The sequence below is a fragment of the Eublepharis macularius genome, chromosome 5, assembly GCF_028583425.1.
Source record: "Eublepharis macularius isolate TG4126 chromosome 5, MPM_Emac_v1.0, whole genome shotgun sequence".
In the NCBI taxonomy this organism is placed as follows: Eukaryota; Metazoa; Chordata; class Lepidosauria; order Squamata; family Eublepharidae; genus Eublepharis; species Eublepharis macularius.
This window is the reverse complement of record NC_072794.1, coordinates 49242196-49256786: the sequence shown is the minus strand read 5'-3', so window position 1 is coordinate 49256786 and position 14591 is coordinate 49242196. Positions and strand designations below refer to the sequence as shown.

The following is a 14591-nucleotide window of genomic DNA, read 5'->3' as shown; positions in this document are numbered from 1 at the left end:
TTTTAGAGCCCAATCCTTTGGATAGTTTTTTGTTTGCTATAAAAAATTTACCCAAGGGATTCTAATAGGAATTAAGGATACTCTTTAGCTTTGCTGATGAATCACCACAGTAGGGGCAAGCAGGCAATTATGTTCCTTTCAGTATTTACAGAGGCAGTGGAAGTCTGCCTCATAATTAAGGCTTACAAAACAAGTCTTAAAGGGAAGACAAAATTAAGACCAATTAGCTTTGATATATTTTTAATGTGGTAAATACAGCTTCCTGCATTTGTAAAATTTAGTCTTAGTTGAACTATCATTCTCATTAATCATCCTCATGTCAAGGAATATACCATGACTGAAATATGTATCAAACAGATGAAGTCATCCTTAACAGCTAGTTTACCTTTTCATGCTTAAATTTTGCAAGTATACACAATTGTGCACTAGAAGTTACAGGGACAGGGGTCTGCCCATGCAACATAGTAATTCACTTTTGAAACTCAGAGGACAATCAAAAGCAGTTTGCAATAAGGCACGTGGGTAAAAAGAAGTCAAGAGAAAATCTAAAATTCTACAGGGTGTGCCCTTAGCCCCTTTAAGCAGTTCTTTCAAGATCCTGTCAAATGTTTTACAGTTTGGGTACAGGATAAAATCAAATACAACAATGTAGCAGTTTGAGAGTGCTGAGATGAAGAGATAGAAGCTATTTAAATACAATTTAAACAATACACAGAGAAATAGCAATCCCTTGGAAGTGTATAAAAGCCCGTATCTAGAAAAAGTGATTCTTATGTAAATTAAAGCCAAATTCCTAAACAACTTATCCTCAAAGTTATTATTTAACAAGCAGTGAAAAGGCTTTATACAGTGAGTACTAGCTAATCCATCTATGCTAGAGAAACGTGACTGGGCATGTATTAAATAAACATTCCCAATACCCTCTTCAAACAACACTTTAGATTTGGAACACAAACACCATGGAAGGTAAACAGAAATGATATTATTTTCTCAGTGAAATATTTAGCAGCGCTGCTTCAAGCTGCACAGAAACTGTCATCCAGAATAAGACAGATTCCTCAAAATAAATAGCACACACAAATAACCACAAGAGATTTAAAGCGCTGCCCAACTAAACCATACAATCCATTTTCCTAGATTCCCACTTTCCATTTTTTTTTTTGCTGCTGTCCACTTAGTCTTGGCCACATCATTATTTACAAGAACGTGCACTCCAGATAGACCTTTTACCCAATTAACATCATACAATATACTTACACTACTATTGCAACACTAGGGATCTTTTAGATGACACCAAGACCTTATATTGTTTCCTTCATATTCAAAGTATAAGTGTAAAGTCTGAAGCGGTAAGATACTTAGAAAGATGTTGTGCCTCCAGTCCAGGGTAAGTTGACGGGCCCCAAGCATCTTGGCAAAGGAGAGCTACTTATGAAATGTTTAAACTTAGGCAAACACATTGATTCAAAACATGCACGAACCTCATAATGTTCATACTCATCTACATCAAATGTCCTGAAGTCAAAAAATCCATGGTGTAAGGCCTGGAAAGAAACAAATGTTCTCATATAGCCATCTAAAGAAAAGAACTTTCAGCTGTATAAATTAAAAAAGTGACATCTGAATAGAACCTAAGGCTGCCCTTCTGAGTAGAAATACAAATGTTCTAAATGTTTTGAAGCCATGGGGGAAAATAAACCAGGCTGGGATCCTAAAGTGCTGTTCTGTGAGCATAACAAGTAGTTCCTCCAACAGAAAACCATTTCCGTTTGCATTGGAGGGAATGAAGATTTTTGCTGATTTCCTCCCTCCTGCTGCAGACCCACAAGAAGGGAAAACTAAAAACTAGGGTGGGGATAGGTAGATTGGCTGGTGGGTGGGAAGGAGAGAAGGAAGCAGAAAAATGGGGAAGGCTATGGAGGCTTTCAGGAAAGACAAAGAGGAAATAGTGGCAGAGGGGAAAATGGGACACTCACTGCAAATCCTTAAGGGTTCCCCACTTGTTATTGTCTAATACTGTAGATCATAAAAAGTTTTCACATTACATTGCTCTTAAGAACACATTTCGAGAGAGTAAAACCTTGGTCTTAAAAAGCAGTTTCTCTTTTAGAATGAGTGAAATATTTCAGAGGAATTTTTTTACTAAAGCTAATCCAAATTTCCAGTTTGTCCAATGGAGTTTCATCAGCTCTAGAGATGGAGCCTGTGGTTAATCCTACTCCCAGAAACTCCCCTATTTTCCTGATTCCAGTGATATATTTTTTATTTCAAATGCACTTACAGACATTACCTTTTTTATTCCCTGCAGACAGTCCAGGATAGTTAGATTATATGTGCAGTTTCCAAATGAAGCATCCCTATGGAAAGAAATATTAACATATCCCAGATAAAAACACACAGACACGTATACAAAAAGAAACGCAAGCAGATAGTGTTTTAGATTTGTAAAACTGGAAGTTTTACTATCAAGATATAATTATATGCACACCAACATACACAAATAGTTGCACAAGTTTCACAAATGACAAATTTTATACACCATAACATTCTACCTTTCCAGAATTTGATTAGATTAAAGCTTATAGATCTACCTTTCAAAGCATTTTATTTTTACTAAGTTCAATAGCAGCAGTTTTGACTGACTATATGGAACAAAGGAATAAAAGACTGCGGACCTAGACAGCAAGCAGAAAAAGTTTTTCTACCTAACACACTTAATCATGTTTTCCTAGATTAACAACACCCAGTGCGGCCATATTTTCTTGGTAGATTTGGGATGAGGCTATCTACCATTGGTGAAAAGAGAACAATGGAAGGGACAAAGCAGTGGAAGAAGAGTAGACACATTTACAAGGGAGCATTTCTAACATCTGGCAACTGCCTTGGCGACAATTCCTAGTTTCTGATATGAGCAGCCTATCTAGGGGGCAAGAGCACACTAGCCCCATGTGAGTGAGTTGCCCCAGAAGTAGCTGGAACAATCCCAAAGAACTGGGTGAGCCTATTTATTGCCTGGGAACTTCTGAGTTTTTGTTTCAGTAGCTGCAACTCAGAGAAAAGCAGCAGGAGAGGCATAATGACAACAGAGTGGAATTTCTCAGAATGGAGCAACTCCAATATCCAGCAGATATTCTGGCCCAGGCAACCTATGGGGAGGCTGTATCTCTTGAAAGGATGACATCAAAGAAGGAAATCACCTCTCTCACACAGTTTTAGATACAGCAGAGAAAGCTGTTAGCTCATAGAAATTCCACTGCTCCATAATTGGAAAAGACACAAGAGTAAGAGCCTTTTTAATAGTCTGAGAGATTATTTGCCAGTAGGGGGGATTTGTGTGTAGGAATACTGGAATAGTGGGGCATCTAGTATATTACTAGTACCTATTTTCATAGTAGGTATTAGAGAGAGGAAGATTTGCATTCAGTTATTATGAAGCTTCCTTTCTCAGTGGTCCAGGAGTGGGACAGTCCATACTTTTGGGATATAGCTCCTCCTCTCCTAAGGCAGGGTCAGTCAGCTGAATTTGATTCTGGAGGGGAGGGGCTTGTCCCTGGAATTGCCAGTCCATTCCCAAGCCCTGACTGCCCATCACGATACCAAGATGGGAAAATAACTCCCCTCAAAAAAAAATTATAAATAGAAAGGTTCCTCCCTTGAATCTAGTAGGAGGAAGACTATCGTTTTAATTCTTCATCCAATCCTAGAAGCCACCCCCCCCCCCCAAGAAACTCAGGTGGGTAGGACTGCCCCACTCCTGGACCACTGAGAAAGGAAGCTTCATGATAAGTGAATACAAACCTTCCATTCTCTGGTGGTCCTAGGATTCGGGCAGTCCATACTTCTGGGACACACAAGAGCAGTGTGCCCCAAGGTGGGTAGTCTGGCTTCTAGGCCTAGAGGGTTTGTTGTGGTACCCTCCTGCTGAAGGTTGTGTCTGGGGAGGACAACTTATCCTGTATTTCTTGATGAGGGAGTATACTGATTTCCATGTGGCCACCTTATCAATCCTTTTTAACAACCAAAGGATTTATAGGCTGCCTATGTTGCTGCTTCTCTTAGTGAGCGTGCCCTGACATCTATCGGCATCTCTAAACCTCTGGCTTGACATGCTATAATTATGTACCCTCTGCTTTACCTACTTAGCCAAGAAAAGGACACTCTCCGTCCCAAGAGGGACCTCCTGAAAACACACAACTAGTGTCCCAGAGTTGTGAAAAACTGTTTAGTTCTGCCCAAGTGGAATCTCATGTCTCTAAGTATATCAAAATAGTGAGATCCCCCCCCCACACACACACACATTCCCATGCTTTGGATTAGGTTAAAAGGAGGGAAGTATTATCACTTCTGTCCTACGAAAATGTGGAGTTCACTTTCTGAAGAAAGTTGATTCCGTTCATAACTTGCTCTACCATCTTGAAGGGCATGGATCTCTATCTATTGATAGTGCCTGCCATTCTGACACTAGTCTAGCTGATTTTATTCCCATCTGAAAGATGGCTTTAAAGGTCAATTCCTTTGGTCATAGGCTCAAAGCATCTTTTGAGTGTGGGATTCCCATCCCAAAAGACTCATGTCCATGGTCATCACAATTCTCTTTGGTTCCCTAAGTGGGATACCATTATGGGACTGAATAAGGTCCAGCCATTGGTTGTTCTCCTGCTTGAGGATCTCTGGCAACTCAATTATCTTGGACCTCTTGCGTTCTAACACCTCATGGTACGGCAATAGGCATCTCTGGAGTGCACAGGTCTGGAGTGCCTCCTGGAAGACATCCTGATAGGATACCCTCATCCCCAGCTGCTGAGCCAGGAGCATCACTTCCACCTTTTGTCTCCCTAACACTTCTTGTCTTCATTGACTCAGAATCCTTGGTCCCACAGACAGGCTGCCATCACGGAGCTACTCTCCGTGGCATAGCCACACTATCAGTGCTACTAAGATCCCGATGAACACCCTGAGTGGTGTTTTCAGGTCAAAAGGAACAGCCCAACATTGCAAGTGTCTCTGAGAGATCGATGGAAGCCAATCAATCTCCCTTCTAAATGGCAGTCATGACAAATTTTAGTGTTTCCATTCCGACCTTTCTTGTTCCTAGGTGCCTATTTTATTTGACCAAATTCTTTTGGATCTGGAGGAAAAAGGTCCAAGTAGCACAGAATTGATTTCCACTGATCACAGTATCTGGCACCAGCCTGTTTCTTATTGTTGGTTGTTAAGGGATTGCCAAGCATTGTAAGCATCCTCCAATCACCACTGTGCCTGCTGCTTTGGTATAGACACACTGAGTTCCCTTCTTTGGCTCTTTGGTATTCTGACTGGATTTGTTGAGGGAGAAGGTACTACCCTCCTATTACCCTGCTAGTTACAGCAAGAATCTTGCTGTAACTAGCAGATAAAATTATGCTCTGATACAATCCCGAATGTGATTTTTAAAAAAAGACCGCTGTTATCGCCAACATAAGATTTATCACTGCATTTGAAGAATTGCCTCTGCAATACTTGTCTTTTTTGGAGATCTCCCATCCAATTGCTAACCAAGGCCAACCCTGCTGAGCTACTGAGATCTGATGAGCTGGATTAATCAGGTCAAGGGCTGTGGTAAGGTCAGAATTATCATTAGTCCCCCAGAACTGCTAGGTAATCGAGATTGGTTTACCCAAGGTCAGCTACTGAGCTCAAGCAATTATGGGACATGAACCAGCAGGGTGCTGATTTATGGCCTAGTCACTTAACCACGTTACAGCAACTCACTTCAGGAGTCCTCGCCTGATTGATCCTGCCTTCGGAGAGGAGGACCTATATCCCAAAAGTATGGACTGCCCCACTCCTAGGACCACCAGAGAATTTGAGCCGGTGTGGGTATATGCATGGGTATGCAAAGAGGGAGACAGTATAGCCCACTGATCACAGGGGGGGCATGTAATCAATTAGCATCTGACCATTGCTTAGATCCGATAAGACCCTTGGTCCAGTTCTAGGAAAAACAATTACCAACCAGAACTTTATCGTAAGTGGGAAAGTTGATCTACTTGACTGGATTCAACTTACCTTGCTGGTTATTAAGCTTAACATTCTGAACCGCTTGAGTCTCTTATGATGAGCTGCCTGCCCGCCCATTAATAGCACTGGAAGCCATGTTTCCCATGCCCACACCTTATTAAGTAAGGTAGCTGGCTATTAAAAATATGGCTTTTTCTGTGGTGCTTCAGTTGTGGAACTCCCTCTCCTGCCCCAACTATTTGTCACCTTCAAATTTCTGATACCAAGACAAGATACACTCATTTACTCAGGTCTTTTCTTAACTTTGTTGTTTTGATGAGCCTCTTAGCCGATAGTCCTTTTAATATTGCTTTGAGTATTCCATTAGTAATTGATAAGAACCCACATGCTATGATAAAGACTTTGTTGTTGTTTCAGTCCTGTTTTTCATAAGTTTTAAATCATATTTACCTCATCTGTTTTTCAAACTTCTTTGCAGTTTTAACATTAGGATGTTTTAGTGTCATTTTATTATTTTCTGCCTCATGTTATAATAGTGTTAATAAAATTATGTCAGTTAATATTGTATTGTTTGCAGTGTTAAGCAGCATCTTGAACAGCAATTATGGAGATAGCCTTCTTTTGATATCTGCCCCATACAGTCAAAATTGTGGAAAATCAGATATAGTCCTCTGTGTACAAGGTACACCATACATGTAGATCTATGTGACCCTGTCATAATCTAGCCATATGAAACAAAATTCTGCAGAAGACAAGGCGGGGGTGAACATACCATTTGCAATTTTGGTCGTGTTTAACTTCTGTAAACTAGTTACCTTGCAATTCTGTTTGTCTGATTATGGGCATATAAATATTTCAGTAACTAAAATAGCATAGGAACCACCATTGGTTAGACTAGGCTCTAGGAAAACCAGGTTTGAATCACCAGTCTGCCATGGATGCTTGTGGGGTGACCTTGTGCCAGTCATGCACACTTAGTCTAACCTACCTCATAGGACTGTTGTGAGGATAAAATAGAGGAGATACGGACAATATAAACCACTTTGGAGTTCCATTGGGGAGAAAGGCAGGGTATAAATTAAGCAAAATAATATTTATGACCAGTAGGAATGACATTGGCAAAAAAAGTTTCAGTAAAGATTCACTAGACTGATGCAATTAACTAGAAGACTACTAATCAAAAAGTCATGCAGTACTTTATTACCACCCATTCCTACTCTAGTGCACTCTCCTCTCCCACCCATGTAAAACAGTATCCAAAAATGTGCAAGAGAAGGGATATTTACATATTCTTTTAGCACACTAGTTAGTGCTACAAGATGTCTTCTGTTTGGAAGAAGAAGTAACAGGATCAAAGAAAAAATTACATAATTTTTCTCCTGACTAGAATTCTCAATTTAATAAGTATTTAGTTCAAATCAGTGTTAGAACATAAATTGGGGGATGCAGATGAAGAAGTCTGACTATTGTGATACATCACACGTGATTATTTTAACTTAGTGCACTGCAGGAATATTTGTTGGAAATGTTTCCATGGGAAAAACCAGACCAACAACATGACCGTCTGCACTTTTGAGAGAAAAACCTAAAAATAGATGTCTGCCTTAACTGTTTATGATTCAGCTGAGTTTCATTCTGTTTTAGGCAGGCTAGACAGTGTTAGTACTAAAAGCATGCTAGATGCTTCCTAAGAATCCATCTTAAGCCTAAGGATCTAATGGCATTACAATACCAAATATTGTGAAAAAAAATCCAAGATAAATTTTAGTCATGTTAAAGAAATGATGACCCTGATCTGGATAGGCCAGGTGAGCCTGCTCTTGTTAAATCTCAGAAGCTTAGGAGGGTTGGCCTGAGTTAGTAATTGGGTGGGAGACCTCCAGCAGCGGTGCCAGGGTTTTTGGCGCCTGTGGCCGGCCAGCAGCCAGGTGCCCGCGCGCACACACCCAAGCGCCCGCACTGGTCTGTGTGATGACGTCACATGTGATGTCATCATGGGCACATGTGCACTGCCAACCTAACTGCTGTGGCGGGTGGCTGGGAAGGTGTGCGGCTGGCCTCCGAGCTCTCCAGCTTAGAGAGCTCTCTTCCCTGCGCCGCCGCAGATGCCTGCCCGTGGCTGCTGAGCCCAGCCGGGGGGCATGTGCTGCCGGCAGCTGCAGCTCGGGGCGGGCGGTCTAGGAGGTTGCAGGTCGGTGGCGCGCGCTCCTGAACGCCCGCCGCCCCCCCGCACGCGCATCCTCTGGCACCCCATGCCCTGTGGCTACCGCCTATCTGGCCTCAATGGGCACGCCGGCCCTGGAGACCTCCAACGTAGACCGTGGTTGCAGAGGAAGGTAATGGCACACCATCTATAAGTCTCTTGCCATGAAAACCCCACCGGGGGGGGTCACCATATGTCAAAAAGACTTGATGGCATTCTCCACCACACAATGAAATGATGTGTTCAAAAAGAGCTAAGGGTAAATATGAATTTACATTAAATATGGACTGAAGTTAACTAAGATGTTATGAATGACAATGAATACAACCCAGAAAGCTCTTTTAGGAGCTTATGTGTTCACTTAGTATAGTGATTCGTGTACATTTTGAAGACAGACTCCACCTTCTAAATATTTCCTAGCTTTCCTGAATGTGGGAAAACTGAGGATAGTCTGCACTTGACAAGGGGCCAAACTAAGAGAGAAAATGGAAATCTTATCAGAGCTCTAGTCTATTTAAACTAGTTTTGAAAACGGCTATAGAAGAGGGACCAAACTGGATCTTGGCTATAGTACTGGGGAGAGTTGCCATAGGTAAACAGCATTGGGGTGTAATGGTGAAGTGACACCCCCCACCCCCACCCCCGTTGTCAACTGCCTTTCTGGGAAAAGTTTTCTTAGTGAGGTGAAGAGCGCACACACAGGAGTGGGGGGTAGAATTTACATTAGGAAAATAGCATGGGAGGGAGGAGTTAGTTGCCCCTGCACCACAATCGTGATCCAGTTTGTGTTTCCTCCCAGGGGCTCTTTTAAATATAGGTCAAAGTCCTGTAATTATATCTCCTAGGCTTCCTCTAATTTGGCCTTCAAAGGAAAGAACACACAGTTTGTAGAGTGATATATGTAACTGACATGTTTCAAATACGATTATCATCTCATTAAGAAGCTTTGGATCAATCATGTAGTTTAAATCCATTACATCTGCATACAAATAACACAAAAGTTCAGAAGAAAAAAATTACACATTATGTTGCAGCAGACGTTTTAGAAGAATTCCCTCCTGTGAAAAAGAAGAGGAGGAATGATATGACAACTCCTGCCCACTCTAATTTTCCTATTAAGTATGATTTTTAATCAGTCTCTCTTACCAAAGAAGTACCTTATTAATAGTGCCACTACAACCTTCTAAATGCACTGAACTGAATGGGGTGTAAAGTGCTTAGGATGGCACTGTAATTGACTGAAAGGATTGTTCATGATCAAACTGATAAACTGGATGAACCCTGCAGTCCTATAGCTAAGGTTGAACCTTTAATAACTCCAAGTCCTGGAGCTGAAACCTGGACAACCTGATATTAAGATCCCAGATAAGAGTGGTTGACAGTAAATGTGCGCACTCCTGCCTCCGGCTCTCATATATCAGGCAGAACAAAACATTTGTATTTTTTCATTACAGCAGGGGATATGTTCCTGATCTGTGAACACTAGGAAGTAGGGGTTTGCTGCCTCACAACAGCAAAACAACCAAATTACCTGCAAGATTCAACCATGTAATGATTATGATGAGATGAAGTGGGAGTAAAAACAGACTGGAGAGCCACATGATGTGATCAGACTACAAGTGAAATTGTGAGTCACAAATTTGCGAACAGCAATAGTCTACTGAACATGGAACATAATGATTTTTATCAAAGAAACTAAGTTAAAACACAAAACTGAAAGTGATAAAGGGATTTTGTCTGGGTCATCTGCTGCTTTGGCTTGTCTGCTAAACTGCACAGTGCACAGAATTCAGCAGAGAATCTCATTTTTAATTTTAGGAAACAAACATCTGGTATTTGCAATTTCAAAGGTAAGTTTAAAAGTATGTGCCCAATGCCTAGTGAAACTGCAGAAGCCAGCAGGTAGGTTAGCAGAATGAAATTTCCAGGGATCAAAGCTCAGGTGGTAATAGTTCCTTGCCCATCTATGACTAGCTGGAGCAGAATTATGCAGATTTACATAACAAAGTAGCAAAGTCCAGGTTGTCATCTTGGCACAGAACCCATACCACCCTTGTGCAGAATTTGCTTCATTTTAGAGCAAAGAGTGCACATAGTGGCCCTGCCCCCCTCCCGACTACACTGGCACACTAAGGGAATAGTGCTCCAGCAGCAGTACTACGCATATCCAAATCACCTACTTGTACTTTTTAAAAAATGCTGATGCTTTCAAAATGTGACTCTGAGGTAGCTGAGAATGCTTGGGAAGAAAGTATAAAAACTCAGGTTTTCTAGAAAAACATTTATGAACTGTATCATGAGTACCAGGGACTCATAAAGGTGGCTCTTAGCAATTTTGCTAATTCCATTGCAAGTTGCCTATCAGTACTGGCTTTATATCCACACACAATAGCCATTTATTTCCTCCATCTGATAAGGCACCCAAATATTGCTACTCAGATACTACATGATAAAACAAGGATATGATCATATCTATAGTGGATATGCCTTTATTCCTATCAGTGTTCTCTACTACTAACAAATGTTATGCTAAGTTATGTTAAATATCAAGAATTCAGACACTATAAATACTTTCATATTATTATTCAGTTGGTAGGTAAAGACAAAGGTAGTCCCCTGTGCAAGCACTGAATCATTACTGATCCATGGGGGGATGTCACATCACAATGTTTTCTTGGTAGACTTTTTGTTATGGGGTGGTTTGCCATTGCCTTCCCCAGTCATCTACACTTTACCCCCAGGGAACCGGGTACTCATTTTACTGACCTCGGAAGGATGGAAGGCTGAGTCAACCTTGAGCCAGTTACCTGAACCCAGCTTCTGCCAGGATCAAACTCAGGTTGTGAGCAGAGCTTGGGCTGCGGTACTGCAGCTTACCACTCTACATCACAGGGCTCTTATTCAGTTGGTTTGTGAAGAAAAAGGAAAATAAAATCTAGCAATGGAATTTCTGGGAGAAAAGACACCAAGGCTGCAATGGAAGCTCTTTCAAAATGTTGCTGTTTGCTTCTGTTAGGCATAACTGGGACTACAGCAGCCCTTTATTTGATGACAGCATACTGAGGGTTTAGCAATTCTGTTGTGAAGTTGGGCTGTCCTCAGTCTCATTCTCAAAAGCTGAAAGATTCACAGGAACAGGTCATAAAACTAATAAAGGAGAAGGCAACCTTCGTCGTTTCTGAAGCTGTTCCTCTCAAAAACCTACTTGCTTAAACAAGAGCCATAGGCTTGAAACCAACATTTCAGAATAAGTGATTTTTATTTCCTTTTGCATAAGAGACCAGCAAGTTCTGGCAAGCCCAACAGGCGCTTGTGATGCACTATTAACTAAGCTATGCCAACTCAATATATCCCATCCTCAACAACAAATGTCAATATAAGCGCCTCCTGTAAATAAAGATGTACTTTAGAATACATGCAAGAACACAACAGTCATATCAATGAAATTCTCTAATGTCATAGAAGACATTTATATACCAGAATATATATATTTTAAAGGCACTAACTTTTGTAATGAATATATTGTTGAAGGCTTTCACGGCCAGAGAATGTTAGTTGTTGTAGATTTTCCAGGCTGTATGGCCGTGGTACCATGGCCACACAGCCTGGAAAATCTACAACAATTAACTTTTGTAATGAAGTCTGTCTTAAATATTTTAATTATTGTGCAGGCTCTCCACTCTAGTAAAACTAAAGGTAATAATGTTAATGTTTACATCATTTTACTAAACACACAATTCTTTAAATGCAGTGGCAATTCTTACGTTGGCGATAACAGCAGTCTTTTTTTTTAAAAAAACATTCAGGATTGTATCAGAGCATAATTTCATCTGCTAGTTACAGCAAGATTCTTTAACTAGTGCAATGGTGCATCTGACGAAGAGAACTGTGATTCTCGAAAGCTCATGCTACAATAAAGTTGGTTAGTCTTAAAGGTGCTACTGGACTCTTTTTGATTTTGCAATGGTCAAGAATCACTCAGCAACCATATTGGCTATTTGATTGTTCAGTGTGAAAATTATCAGAGGTTCCACTCTAAACTGGAGTATAACTCACACATACCACAGGGAAAGTAAGAGCTTTGTAGGATTCTGCTTCCTCTGGATCAATTTTAACTAACCAATCTCTGTTAAGTATAACTGATTTTGTCCCAAATTGTACTTTTGCATCCTTTTTGAAAAATATGGGAAACTTTAAGCATCATTTTATCTGTTTCTCTTTTAACATGTAAGAATTATTCACTTTTATTTGGCCTCAGAGAGACAGGGCAGGATACAACTTAGCCTATTTAGATTAAAGCAATTCTTAGAATCACCCAACAAGAAGAATCAAGACATTTCAAGGTTTCATACTTGGCTTGAATGTTATGGATACAGCAGCAAAAGTAGAAGCTTCTGAAAGTGAATATATACCCTTGTCTTTCATGAGTAATTGCCTGAATAAATAATAAATAATTACAAGTTGGTTGTCAGAGTTATATCTACGGCTGATCCCACACCAGGGTGATTCTCCATGGTAGTTTGGGTGCTGATGCAATTCTATGTGAAATTGTCCTTTCAACAGAGATTCCAAACAGCCCAGGGTAACCTGTTTTCTATCCTCTGTTAGCTGTGGTTTCTCTTTCACACCTGATGGGCACCAAAGCCATCCCCCTCCCCAGCTTGTTCTCATATGTCCCACGGGATTCTGCACCCACCTTGTTTTTTAAATTTAATTTTGAGGAATGTGGTCCATGCTGCATAGAAATAGCTCTATAAAAACATTTTAATTTTATTTTTTAAAAATCTCCACGTATTTGCTGGCACCTCTGACGATCTGATGTATTTGCTGGCAGGCTGAGTTGAGGGTGATTCTCTCTCTTTTTAAACCACAAGCATAAATAACTCTGGGTAGGAATGTTGCAATACCTTGACAACCTTTTAGCAATCCAAACAGCCCATGCTCATCAGAGCATGGACGCTAAGCAGGGCCAGCCCTGGTTAGTACTTGGATGGGAGATCATCAAGGTTTTAAATATAGCAGGGGTCCTTGTGTAAGAAACACAAAACAGCCCGTGCACAAATAATAACTGTGCTTATATACTGCTCTTCTAGACAGATTAGTGCCTCACCCAGAGCAGTGAACAAATCAGTGTGATTGTCATCCCCACAATACAGCTGGGGCCGAGAGGAATGGCTTACCCACCCAAGGCCATCTACTGAGCTCATGGCAGTAGTGGGATTTGAACCACCTTAGACCAAGGTTCCCTGGAAAACATTTGAGTAGTTGGCTGTCACCACTTAGATGCCTCCTGAGAACAGCTAGACTTACTCGCTGGGAAGCAGCTCTTCCAGCTCAGCCCTAGCAAAATAACCAAGTAACAGGGTGGAAACCCTGAAAAACTATCTTAAAGCAAACTGTGGGTAGTGCCCAAGCGGTCTAGCATGTAGGGAAGAGAATCAGGGAAATATCTCAGAGAAATAGATTGTACCAAGGAAGCCAAAAATGCTTTTATAAAAAGAAGGTTTATTATAGAAAAAAGGGAAATGGTGAGTGGATTCAAAAAGAGGTAGGAAAGAGAACAAAATACAAAATCCAGGGATATCGACAATGACATCATACAGAAACATGAAAAGAATTGGATAGCTGAAATGTGGGAAATCCTTGGTGTGGAAGCAGTCCAGGGGGGATCTGAGATGTACCACAAAGGCTGAAAAGGTCATCTCTGATCAAGGGAACTTTTCAACAATCATTCAAAAGTCAACCAATGTTATCTCAGATTTCTTGCCATTATTTTATATGTTTTGCTAACAATTCTTCATTCCATTATTTATAATGAATAAAAAGGATGCTTACTCATTATTCCAGACAGGAATGCTCATTCTCATCATGTTATCACAACTTTTGTAACTCAAATAGAATACTTTTCCTGTAATAGTATTTATGTCAATGATCTTGCAGTTCAGTGCTAGGAAGTCAGAAACACTGATACTCCTTAGAAAATTGGCCAAGACAGGAGGCAGTATTTTAAAAATATAAATACACAGTAGAGCAAACACATTTCAGAACTACAGGAATTGCAGTTATAGCTAAATCTACTAAGTCTCTCTTCAGAACCTTAGAATGTACACGCCACGTCAAGATAAGAGTGCTTTCAAGCATTAACAAAAATAGAATTCTACGATGTCTCTCTCTACTTTTAGCATTCTATTCTGCTCTTCCTTCAGTCCTGCAACGTACTCAACTATGGGTAAAGAATAGGGATTTCTTTTCCATCAAAGTTTCTCTCTCATTTTCAAAAAGCGTTTATATAAACAAGTTGGAATAATTCTGAGCGCACTTTGGTATTGAAAAATGTATTTTCTTGTCTGTACAGTCACGTGGCCTTCCTAAATCTAAAAAAGACAGT

At 40.6% G+C, this 14591-nt stretch overlaps 1 protein-coding gene across 3 annotated transcripts in view; it reads right to left on the bottom strand.

Moving 5' to 3' along the window:
• CDC14A (cell division cycle 14A) overlaps positions 1 to 14591 on the bottom strand; it is a 97686-nt gene that overhangs the window by 39160 nt on the left and 43935 nt on the right. For all 3 annotated transcript variants that reach the window (XM_054980530.1, XM_054980531.1, XM_054980532.1), the window contains exons 6-7: positions 2291 to 2357; positions 1482 to 1544 (exon numbers count right to left, since the gene is read on the bottom strand). In XM_054980530.1, the coding sequence (XP_054836505.1) occupies positions 1482 to 1544; positions 2291 to 2357 (130 nt within the window). The remainder of the gene's footprint in view (positions 1 to 1481; positions 1545 to 2290; positions 2358 to 14591) is intronic.